This window comes from Coffea arabica, chromosome 1e, assembly GCF_036785885.1.
Source record: "Coffea arabica cultivar ET-39 chromosome 1e, Coffea Arabica ET-39 HiFi, whole genome shotgun sequence".
In the NCBI taxonomy this organism is placed as follows: Eukaryota; Viridiplantae; Streptophyta; class Magnoliopsida; order Gentianales; family Rubiaceae; genus Coffea; species Coffea arabica.
The window spans coordinates 47,709,729-47,722,250 of NC_092311.1; the positions used below are offsets into that span (position 1 = coordinate 47,709,729).

The window sequence follows — 12,522 nt, forward strand, 5'->3', positions numbered from 1 at the left end:
AGAGAGAGAGAGAGAGCCAATTGTGACTCATCATGGTTGCCATGCATGCTTGGTCAAAAGATTCAGGAGCCCTTTCTATCCATGCTTCTTTATTCAGCACTAACCAAGATTACAAAGAGAAGATGTTGAGCAGGGACGAGGGATTGTGGACTACGGCAAGGCTTCTTAATTACAAAAAAGACTCAACGATTTAATCAAGTCTTCTCTGAATATGCGCGTTCTTCATTTACACGATTTTTTTTTTTTTAAATAAGGGTCTGGAACTAATAACAAAACCGGTGGTCTGAAAAAAAAAGAAAGAAAAGGTTAATGGTTGCCTTTTCAAAGGGTCTTTCCCAAAATTCTGAGCAAGAATAGACTTGCATTGGAGATGGTCAATAATTCTCTGAACAGACCGATTTGTGGAGTGTTGAATTAAGGACTACGTACTTTTATATTATGCGTTACTAGAAAATAGTTATGCAGAGAATGTCAAGTCAAGTCTTTTGTGGCGGACAGCATTGCTAATTAGTTTGTCGATGACTTTTGGCTTGGAAATTTCTTGGGTGTGGTTAACTTATAATAATAATAATGATTAGACAGGATTTGTTGAGCTAATCGAATCTGTCATTTTTACACCCGAAAAAGAAGAAGAAGAAGAAGGCAAAGTATTACAAGCGCGAGAGAGTTGTGAACTATTGTGCATTACCGTATCCATCACCATTTTTGAAATAGAAAGAATCAACAAGCGATCGATTTGATTAAGGCACGCGTTTTGTAGGTTAATACATTGATAAGCATGGATTAGTGGGCAAGACATAATTAATTGTTTTTGTATAATTTCCCTGGAGGGAATTAATTAATCAATTTTCCTCTGTACAGATTGAGATTTTTCAGACTCCTCCGAATAGCCGTGGCTTATGTATCGAAAGTTAAACGACTTTTTCAGATTGAGACTTTCTAATTTCTTTCCCCATAGGAAGGGGCAGGTGAAAAGATACAATTTCCATCCACTTTTGACCCTTTCCCCATCTACCAAACTGCGTAACACCTGCTTTTTTCAAGCTTCCATCCACTTTTTACTAGAGGTTCGAGTTGCTACGCATTTGTCTTGCTAGCAAGCTTGTGTGAACCGAGGGAAAAAAAAAGTGTTTTCGTAGTTAAACTTCAGATTCAGTACTTATGGAATCAATCAACGATTTTTTTTTTTTTTTTTTTTTTGCTGGGGGGAGCAAAACTGATCATTTTATTGATAAAGGGACAGAAATCTTGTACAAGGAATGCAAAATTCCTACCACACGAGTAGCTCTTCATGCTGTACAACACTAATCAATTAAAACAAGTAAGAGGAAGTCCCAGCTTGCCCGAAATTTTCCCCAACCAACAACCGCATCTCTTATAGCAGTCCAGTCAATGCTTTTTTTTTACAGTTTTCTCTTCTGCCACAGGCGGCATGTGTTTGAATAAAGCTTGATTTTATGCCCTTCCAAATCCAGCAAATACCAGTCTCCTTACCTGATCACAGAAGGATTTCATCTTCTAACGAGCACTTAACCATTGGCCATGGTTTTATATCTCTAGCAGATAACCACTTGCTTAACAACAATGAAACAGAGCAGTCAAAGAACAAGTGGTCCATAGTTTCCAGTTGTCCTTGACATAACTCATATAGTTTACTTTCCAATCACAGAATATTTGATATCACCTCTAACCATTTAGACCCCGTTTGAATTGTTAGTTTCTGAAATTTTTGAAGAAAAAAAATGTACTATAATAATTTGGTATATATATATATATATATATATATATATATATATATATGCAGTAAAAAAGTGATTGAAAAATATATTGACAAAAAAATATGAAATTTTGTAGAGGAAAATTGCATTCAAGAGAAGGCCTTAATTAGATTAAGAAGGGAAAAAAAAAAGAAAAAACATTTATCCAGTAAGAGAAAGCTCTATCCATAAAATAAAATTGTCGTGATTGTCATTCAATGCATGTTTCTTACGTTACGCTTTTATATTTGAATGTTTGGAACAAGCCAAAAATGGTCACGTAGAACTTACTCAACATATTCCTTGTAAATTATCTACATACTTTGGTGTATTTGGATACAAATATTTTTTCAAATATTATTTTGTTTACATGATAAACATATTTTTAACTATCTTTTTATATTCGTAATTATCTTTTCATTACACATACATCACTATATACGGGTGATGAAATGAAATGGGTATAGATAGACTTGAAGGCAGCCTCGTGGGAAAGCAATGAAAGAAGAGAAAAGAAGACACTCCTATATATTTTATTGACTTTTATTTAATCAAATTTCAAAATAGAAAAATTCCTTGGTCACGCCACCAAAAAAAAGAAATATTACACGCCAAATTATCAGATATAAAAAAAATTATTTTGTTTTTGGGAAATGCTATCGTGATATATATCTTGGAATAACATAAAGTACGTTCCCTCGTATATATTTTATGTGCTTTCAACAGTTGCAATAACCCTAAATTATAGACTTGTGGTAGAAAAAAGAAAATAACTCTAAATGATCGCTGTCACGTAACTGTTCATTTACTAGTGATGGAAATCATTAGGGGGGGACGTAAACTCGTAGTTTACACACAATAATGAAGCACATGGCTTCAGATTCGATATCATTGATTACTGGGAAAAAGCTCTTAGCTCAAGCATTCATTATAATTTATGAGTACACTTTTCCACGTTTAAAGAAGCTAATAGTTCCCCTGACAAATTATTTTATTTTACCGCATAAGCTTAAGTGAAAGTGAAAGCCTTTATCTTGCTGTAGCTTTGGCTGCATAAAGGTGGAACAAAGTCATGGCTGTTAATCTAGCATTAGTACTTAATGTTGGGGTTTGTCCTCACCAATAATCATTCGGAATCGCCTACTCCGATGGTGGGAAAGGAAGTTAAGGTCTCAAGGGCATCTTTATGATTTGTTAATAGAAATTAAATTTACTCTTTATTGATTTGCCAAATTTATATTGTAAATCACAAATTACATAGGACAAAATACCCTGCCAACCATTAAATTATTCCCTGACCATCATACCATTTTTCGTCCTAATTCAGTCATTCAACTAACTAATTAATAAACCCCCTGCCACTTCGTCAGATTTTACTTTTAATTTACAAAATAATCAAACACATGCAATTTACATGTCAAAATTCAAGCGGACATACGTCCACCGAGCTTCTCAACTCGAAGGCAAAAAATTCAAATAGCCATCAAGTTATCATGTTCGCATGCTTTTAACCACTCAATTATCTTTTGATTCAGAATGATCGCTCAACTCACAAACATGTGTATTAGTGCCATATCGTACAAATTCGGTGTTAATCTCAATGGTAATGTTTTGAATCAATTGAGGAAAAAAAGGAATGTTTTGAACAAATTACATAATCTACTAGCTAAAGGTAATGTTTTGAACCAATTGAGAAAAAAAAAGGGGGAAAATGTGAAAGAATTGCTATAAAATTTCCTCATGGTTCTTCTAATTTTGATGATATAAAAGTTGTGAAAAATACTTTGTTTAGGACAACATTATATGACTTTGGCATAATAGTTCCTTTTTTCTTGACTATAATGAAAAACTATTTTATCAATATGTCGACGTATATACACACGCATATATACACATACATACACATGTAATCAACGGTCATGTATACATACATATACGATGATGAACATATATGTATACATGTATATAAGTACCTACACATGCACGCACACGCGCACACGCGCATATATTGTAATACTCAAAATCACGCAAGTAATTAAACAAATTAGTAATATCCCCCTAAATAGAAAGAGATTTAAGTCATTAGTGTGCCAGTATTAGTTCTCGTAGTCGCAATAAGTAGCAACTCTTCATTTTCTGACACAGCGCAGTGATAATGCTCAGTTAGTGCAAGACCCTATCCTCCGTTGTCCCATCCCTTTGTCTCTCCCTTGCATTTACCTGCGGTAAATTTTGTTAACCTCCTCCTGCCCTCCCGCTAACCACACCCAAGCTGATTTAAACCCCAATATTCGTGCTCAAATCTCTTCACTTTCCAGCTAAGCCAACGACTCAATCCCTCCCCCCTGGGTTGGAAATCTAACCATAGTTAAGCTCACTCCCCTTAGCCGCGCCACCAACATAACCAGCGCTCTCTCTTCCCAACAAATGAACAACACCATTACTTCCATTTCTTCTCAAATCATGGAGTCCTCGTCGTCGTCGAAGTCGAAGAGGATAACCTTCTTCTCCGGTCGCCGGTCCGACAGCTTCTTGTTATAGCAAGAGCTTAAACCTTACTTCAATTTTCAGCTCCATCGAATAACTTTCTTTTTTCAAGTAGTAATACATTTTGTTTAGAGATCTTTAATTTTGGTGGAGCAATGGACGAAGATAAAGCCGGTTTAGCACAGAAGTTAATTGAAACGGTCAATGAGATATCGGCGATACCGGAGTACCGGCCAACGGTGAAGAAGCAGTACTGCAATTTAGCTCGGCGGCTGAAGCTGTTGACTCCGATGTTCGAAGAGATTCGTGATAATAAAGAAGTTCTCCCTCAGGACTCGCTTAAAGCCCTGGCTGCTCTAAACCATGCTCTTGATTCCGCTAAGGAGTTGCTCAAATTCGGCTGTGATGGCAGCAAAATCTATCTCGTATGTAGTTGAGTTATTTGTGCTGAATTCCTCAAGATTTAGTCGTTTATTTTTTAACTTTAATTACTTGAAATGTTGTGAATTCTTTTAGTAATTATCTCATCGCTAGATGTGGATTTAAGTTCTTTTTCTTTTCTTTTCTTCTTTTGGGGTGAATCAACCTTGTTATGTTCACGGCGGGGAGACAGGAAATCCAATGGAAGTGGAAAACATGCAAAAGCAAATATAGAATCTGTGCTTTCTTGTTTTTGTGGGAATTGAAGAATTGGAGGTTTTCTTTAAGTGGAACTACAAGATGATGCTTTTTTTGGGACGTGTCCATGATTTTCCGGACCAGATGGAATAGAATCTCTGTAAAGACCTAGAGATTTACTAGCAGTTTTAAAATTTATGCGTCATTTCCGTGTTCCAATAACTGGGGAAACAATACAGGCCATAATTCAAGGGTCTTAGGAGTTAATGCTATTTGATCTGACATTTTATTATTGTGTTTTTTATGATTCATTTTTTTTCTCAAGCGATGGTTTAATATTGTTAAAGTGGTGTAAGTTAGAAGAATTGGAATTCTGAATTTTGCCGGAAAAAAAAAGAGCAAAGGATATCTCTTTTGGGCTATTTAAGGTCCTGTAGAGAGAGGCATGGAAGTATCTAACTATGAATGTGGTTGTCATTTAAAAGTGATTGGCTTTACTTTTTATCTACCAAAATGTTAGTATATGACTGTGCTGGAAGGATTTGTTGATTGGATATATACTGCAATATTCATTCAGTTCAGCGTCTTTTTTTTTGTTTGGAGGAAATGATATGTTTCGTGCAGTTTTATCAGCTTTAACTTGACATCACTGGTCTAAACAGAATACTGCAGCTGATGTTGAATTTTCTCTGCTGACTTCCTTTATATCCCTAAAATTTTTTGTTTCCTTTTCATTTTTCTTTTTACCTTTAATCTGTTCGAGTTGTAGTCGAAGATGAGATGGTTTTATCTGCGATATTTGGTGTCTTTTGAGAACAGATACACATGTCCATTGATCCCATGATACAACCCTGCCTCCCTCACTTTTACTATATGTAAGATGGACGACAGAAGGTGTTTGGAACTTGCTCCATGCGTGCCCAGCTTTTTTGGCAGTAGGGTGCTGCTAAATGTAAACAAATGAGGGGAAGAAATCTGTATATCAGGCTTGTTGATTCGAGAACACAATATTGGGGGAAAAAAAACTGAAAGGGGGTGCCTGTGGCTTGGAGCTGAATTATCACACTTATAGTAACCCTGCTTTGTCATCATAGAAATAAACACACACACTCATAAACGCACCCACAGAGAGAGAGAGAGAGAGAGAGAGAGAGAGATAAACATCAATGGCGATGCCAAATATTACAAAAGCCAGTTGCATCCTTAACCTTTTATCAGGTATCAGAAGAAACTATGGGGTCAAATTTTGCATAGAGGCAATAAAGGATTAGTGGCTACCTAAAATTGGATATTAAAAATCTATGGGTGTGTTTTTGTATCAATACCAATGGCCATTTCCTTGAAGAAGTATGTTACAGGGTCTGAATTTAGAAACTCATATACAACTTTTCTGTCTTGAAATTAATACTTTAAATTGGACAACACATTTTGGCCTAGTATGTTGTTCAAGTGGCTAAATTCGTGCTTGGAACATGTGATGCATTAATTTTAGCAGTTATTTACAATGCATTTGTCCTGATTTACCATTGGCAACACGCCCCTACTATTTTTTCCCCCCCAGTACCATGCTGCCGGGGTTTTGCTAAATGAATGTTCATTTTACATGTAGATATGCCTGGTTGCTTTAGTATAGAACTCTACGGATATAAGAGGCACAAGGGAAGGAAAAATGCTTAATGTTGAATATTGAACTCATTGAATGATGTCTTTGACGTTTTTTGGTACTCTTGGGTTGTAATGTTGCCAAATAATTGACTTTACAGCTTTTAGGTAGTGGATTTGGGGTTTAACTGTTTATTTTTCCATTTTCTATGACGTTTTCATACATTTCATGTTGTAGGAAGATGTGATAACTACCTCTGTATGCAAAAATTTGTGGGTTTTTTTTTCCAATTGTCAAGATCAATTGGAACTCTTAATGTATCATTTTCTTAAAACTGCAAAATACTTCGAGTACCATATTTAGATCAGCTACGGCTTGTTTGGTAACACTGCACTCCGAAGGGCATTCACAAGGTTTTGTGATAGTAACTTTGTAATGTTCATTCAGCGCTCATAATTTGTATCTTATGGCAGAGTTCAGAACTGTAAGCAAAGTGGGTTGTTCTTTGCTTGCAGGTGTTAGAGAGGGATGAAATCATGAAAAGGTTTCAAGAAGTTACAGCGCAGTTGGAACAAGCTCTAAGTGGAATCTCTTTTGAAATCCTTGACATATCTGATGAAGTTAAAGAACAGGTATGGCGTATATGCCTCTGCTGCAATTTTGTGCAGATGGAATATCTTTGGATTTAAATGCATTCCTTTACTTTCTCTCAATTTGAAGAAGTTTCAGATAAAAATGTCTGTCTTACCTGTTCAGCAATATTGAGATGCGTTCTACCGTCTATAGCCCAATATGTTACATGTACTTACTTGGTCCATCATTATCTTACCAGCTAGGTCTATGAGTACCTCCTATGAGTTAAGTTCATGATGGTTCACAACATAAGTGGAACAACATCATGATCTCAATTAGCTTTGTTATCACAATTTGCAAAAGGAGTTGAAGATTTCCCGAGAAAATAATTCAGAAAACAACTTTTCTGTTTGCAGGTTGAGCTTGTTCTTTCTCAGTTCAGAAGAGCAAAAGGAAGGATTGACTCCCCCGATATTGAGCTGTATGAAGATCTATTGTCTCTTTACAGCAGGAGTAATGACTCTTCTGCAGATCCAACTGTCCTAAGGACATTGGTAGAAAAGCTACACCTAACTGGAATATCAGACCTTACTCAAGAGTCACTGGCTTTGCATGAAATGGTTGCTGCCACTGGCGGGGATCCTGAGGAGAGTATAGAGAAGATGTCAATGGTATTGAAGAAAATTAAGGATTTTGTGCAGACAGAGAATCCAGATAGTGACCTACCTTCAAGTTGCAGTGCACAACTATCCTCAGAAGGGAATCATAAATCTCCTTTCATACCTGATGATTTTCGTTGTCCTATATCCCTAGAGTTGATGAGGGATCCTGTCATTGTCTCCACAGGGCAGGTGTGCCAACTAACTTCCCTTTTTTAATGCTTGTCATTTAAGGTGTTCTGTTACTTTAGCATTTGTCAGTGCATATGGTTTTTGCACACGATAGCTTCTCTTCTGTTTCCCTTTTTAGGTGTCCAAAATTCCATACTAGTGTAGCCTTTTTGTTTCCATTCCCACTAAATTTTCTGCAAACGTTTAACTAAGTGTGAAATGCAGTTATGTGGGCTTATCTGCTTTGGTGATAAATGCATTTGTAGAATTGAACATGTGCAGTTGCATGTGTGATGTATTCTATATGTTTGTAGCTTTGAACTGAGAACCAGGAACAAAAGTGTGCATTGTCAACAAAGGTATTTTGAATTTTTAACTGTCTAATTAAATGTACTGAGGCTTGCCATTTTTGTCCATAATAGTCGCATTTAGAATTAATTATAAGCAGTTCCATTTCTGATGTATTCTACGTATTTCTGGCTTTCAAATGAGAATGGGGAACACAAGTATGTGCACATTGTTGACAACGGGTTTTTTGGATATTGATCTAATTTCTGTCCAGGCTAATAAACAACCATTTTTGGTCTGTTAAAAGCAATTAACTTGGCAGCATTTTTGAACAGACTCCCAAACATCTAAAATGCTCCATAGCTTTTGTGTTAAATTATCATCCCAAGTTTTTAATTTATTACTGGTTCTCTACCCTTTTTGTGGTTGAGACTAATTTTTTAACTGCTGACGAGTTTCTTAGAGAGTATTTATTTCCTGCTCATTAATGACCTGGAATTTCCTGTTGCTATAGTTTAACAAGTTATAATCTGTGTTCTACTGTAGACCTATGAGCGTTCCTGCATTGAGAAATGGCTAGAAGCGGGTCATGGCACTTGTCCCAAGACTCGACAAGCCCTTACTAGCACTGCTGTAACACCTAACTACGTCTTACGTAGCCTTATAGCACAGTGGTGTGAGGCAAATGGGATTGAACCACCAAAACGACCTGGCAGTTCTCAGCCAAATAAGACGACATCTGCATGCTTTCCTGCTGACCGCACTAAAATAGATGTCCTTCTCCATAAGCTCACATCTGGCAACCCAGAAGACCAGCGATCAGCTGCTGGTGAAATCCGGCTTCTTGCCAAGCGCAATGCTGATAATCGTGTTGCAATTGCTGAAGTGGGTGCGATTCCATTGCTGGTTAGCCTTTTGTCAACACCGGATTCCCGCACTCAGGAGCATGCTGTTACTGCACTTCTTAACCTCTCCATATGCGAGGATAACAAGGGGAGAATCATTAATTCAGGGGCAGTGCCAGGTATAGTTCATGTGCTGAAGAAAGGAAGCATGGAAGCACGTGAAAATGCAGCAGCTACCCTGTTTAGTCTCTCAGTTGTGGATGAAAATAAGGTCACAATTGGTACTTCTGGAGCTATCCCACCTCTCGTAATGCTTTTAAGTGAAGGAACCCAGAGGGGAAAGAAGGATGCTGCAACAGCTCTGTTCAACTTGTGCATATATCAGGGTAACAAGGGAAAGGCGGTGAGGGCTGGAGTTGTGCCCACATTGATGCGTCTGCTTACAGAACCTCAGGGTGGTATGGTAGATGAGGCACTAGCTATATTGGCAATATTGGCTAGCCATCCTGAAGGGAAGGCAGCCATTGGAGCTGCAGAGGCAGTGCCTGTTTTAGTAGATGTTATTGGAAATGGTTCCCCAAGGAACAAAGAAAATGCTGCTGCAGTATTGGTGCACCTTTGTTCGGGAGACCAACAGCATCTGGTGGAGGCCCAGGAACTTGGAGTGATGGGTTATTTGCTTGATTTGGCACAAAATGGCACTGAAAGGGGCAGGCGCAAGGCTACCCAGTTACTTGAGCGAATGAATAGATATGTAGAGCAGCAAAAGCAGGCCCAGTCACAAGCCGAGGTTCAAACGCAAACTCAGAACCAGGTGCCACGGCCGCCTGCGTTTGGCGATGCTGTTGATAGTTGAGAACCTCTTTTTTGGCTTTGGTTCTTCAAAAAAGTATTCAGGGGCATTTTAATTAATTAAGTGGAGACAGGTGGAAGATCACCCTCTCCATTTCTCAAGTTATTCGTTGCGTTGCGTGGAGTTGAGGATTATACTTCTAGAGAATGACCATGACATGAGAAAGATAACGACCATGGCATGAGGAAGATAACGACCATGGCAAAGGAATGTCTTCTGTACCAATGTAACCTGTAAAATTTGTAATCATCCTCGGTTTTTTATAGAAGGAGATGCTTTTCTCTATAGAAAATTTGCTTCTGCTGTCTACTGTAGCGGAGCTTCAAAAGAGAATCATTTGAGATGAAAGGTGCAATACAGATTATTCCTTTTTATGAGCTTTGGCACAGCTGGATGATTTCTACCTTGTTTAGAATCAGGAATAGTAGTGTTCATTCATCATCTTAATCGTGGTTCTTGATCCGTTGGATATCCTTTTCATCTAAGAAAGATCTGGGAGACTTGTGACAACAGGTGCCTAATTGCGTACAATTCCTTCCATGAGATTCTGCTAATAACTGCCTAATTTTGATAAGCGACTTGATCGTCTCCTAATTAAACAAGCTACTCGCCTCAAACGCTCTGTGGCCCCACCAGCTCCAACTCCTGTCCTCGAATATTAATTGGAATACTAATTGGATATGGGTTTGTCCATTGGATGTGCACTGGATAATCGTTAACACGCTTAAAATTTACCTAATTTATATATATGTATATATACTTAATTAATGATTTATTTTTCCTAATTAATTTTACATTTCAAAAAATATGACAGTTGAGATAGACAGATTCGTTGGATATATCTATGACCGCCCCAAAACGAAAGTACTTCATACCAGCCACAAAGATGAGATTGGGTACGTGGCTTCAAATAATTATTCAACTTCTTAGTCCTTTTTTGCTTGGGTTTCTAACATATCTACTCTCACGAGAAAAGTCCGCATGCTTTATCAATAGAAATTAACATGAATATAAATCCACACTGCGGACTTAACATAAAAAATTAATGGAAAATTAACATGAATAGTCCTTTATGTATCATATTTGTAGTTATTTAGTCCCCCACTTACAAAATATTGCTAATTCATTCCTCACATATACAAATCGCATGATTACAATTTCAAGGGCAAAAAAATGTATAACATACTCATAATTTATCATTACTATTTTTATTTTTATTTTTTTTCTTTTCCTCATTTGTTTCTTTTTTGATTTAAATCTAATTGGTGCTCGGTCTTCTTTATTGCTGTTATTAACTAAGATGACATTGAGTTTAAATATGTTTGGAACAATTTGTGAATTTCATTATTATTTGTATATAATAGAGGATTTGTACACTAATTATTTTTCTTTTATTTTCTTAAAAAGAAAGGTGTCGTTAGTCATTCAATTATAATAGTGCTTAAACAAACATATTGAAGTTTGGTGTTTTTGTGTGGGATTGGGTATGTGATGTCTATTTTGCCCTTGAAATTTTTAACCTTTAGCAGTCATATAAAAAGTCGCGTGAAATGGGGGTTTAGGAATAAATTAGTGTAATTTGCTTATTTGAGGGACTAATTTGCATCATGTTGAAAGTAGGGAGCTAATAACTACAAATGTAATATATAAGGGATTATTTGATAAACTAGAGGAGCTAACAAAATAATAAAACTTCTGAAACACCACTCAAGAACGAAAATTTTCAAATTTGATAAACATCTAATCATTCAATTTACAAAAAGAATCAAAGCATAGTACCTTAACACAAAAAAAAAAAAAAAGAAAGATGAATTTGCCCTTCTCTTTCTACGAATGCGATAGACATTTATTTAGAGCCCAACAATAATATCAGAAAAAAAAAATAAAAACTTTACCCTCCCAGTGTGGAAAAGATTAAAACACAAAATTGAAACAATAATAATCTCTTGCCTTAAACTGTTTTTTCAGTTTATGATAATCCTAAAAATCTTGAAGACCTAGCAAGTATCGGATGGAAGCAACAGTATTGCCTTTGTGTGCTTCTGCAAAACTCTTATGAGCATTCTTCGTGTCTTGCCCCAGTTCATTGACAGGTGCATCCACATAATTAATCAGGAATTAATCTCCACACCAACTAATTAATTGGTTCATCATTCTTTCTCTTGGCTCCAAATTCAGCATTTTTAGAGGCTTTAATTTTGGCAATGGCCTCCTTGGAGACGAGTCGAACTGGACCACCAATCTTCGAGAGGATCAGTAAGCTAAGCTTATTGAGGTCCTGCTGTGCATGTCCTTTTTCTCCTTTAGTCTCCTAGTCTTTCAAACGCTTTTGCTTTCCTAATTAACGTCCTTTTTCTTCCTTTACTTCTATATATTAGCAGGTCTAGTACTAGTTTTTTTGAGTATTTACAAGGCCCGTGTAGAAAGTAGTCAGGGATTGGAAGCCCTGAACTTGAACTCCAGAAACAGGAGATGATAACGAACAACGTTTTGCTGCACGGCTGCACGTAATTTGTTTCGAATTTTAGCAGCTTCTTCTCAATCGGTTTCCATTTAAGTTATTTTCGGTAAGAGGTTTTCTTTTATACTTTCCAATCAATACGTTACTTAACTCTGGCTTTGCCGATTTCAACTAATCATATATCTTAGGTAACAATCCTTTTCCTAT

General features: G+C 36.8%; 1 protein-coding gene across 2 annotated transcripts; it reads left to right on the forward strand.

The window, feature by feature from the left end:
* Positions 1-4,063: 4,063 nt before the first annotated feature.
* Positions 4,064-10,231, forward strand: LOC113708739 (U-box domain-containing protein 13). 2 transcript variants are annotated; one of them, XM_027231326.2, is made up of 4 exons: positions 4,064-4,669; positions 6,981-7,097; positions 7,455-7,889; positions 8,703-10,231. In XM_027231326.2, the coding sequence occupies exons 1-4, from the start codon at positions 4,400-4,402 to the stop codon at positions 9,855-9,857; spliced, it is 1,977 nt and encodes a 658-aa protein (XP_027087127.2). In that variant the 5' UTR covers positions 4,064-4,399; the 3' UTR covers positions 9,858-10,231. The 2 variants fall into 2 exon arrangements, with proteins under 2 accessions (XP_027087127.2, XP_071915724.1); XM_072059623.1 differs by having other exon boundaries at positions 4,536-4,669; positions 6,939-7,097.
* Positions 10,232-12,522: the final 2,291 nt, after the last annotated feature.

Bases quoted from the DNA above. Each gene is read 5' to 3' on its own strand.
- LOC113708739 (XM_027231326.2), top strand. From the start codon at position 4,400: ATGGACGAAGATAAAGCCGGTTTAGCACAGAAGTTAATTGAAACGGTC. The intron at 4,670-6,980 runs GTATGTAGTTGA...CTTTGCTTGCAG, and splicing joins ATGGCAGCAAAATCTATCTC to GTGTTAGAGAGGGATGAAAT. The intron at 7,890-8,702 runs GTGTGCCAACTA...GTTCTACTGTAG, and splicing joins TCATTGTCTCCACAGGGCAG to ACCTATGAGCGTTCCTGCAT.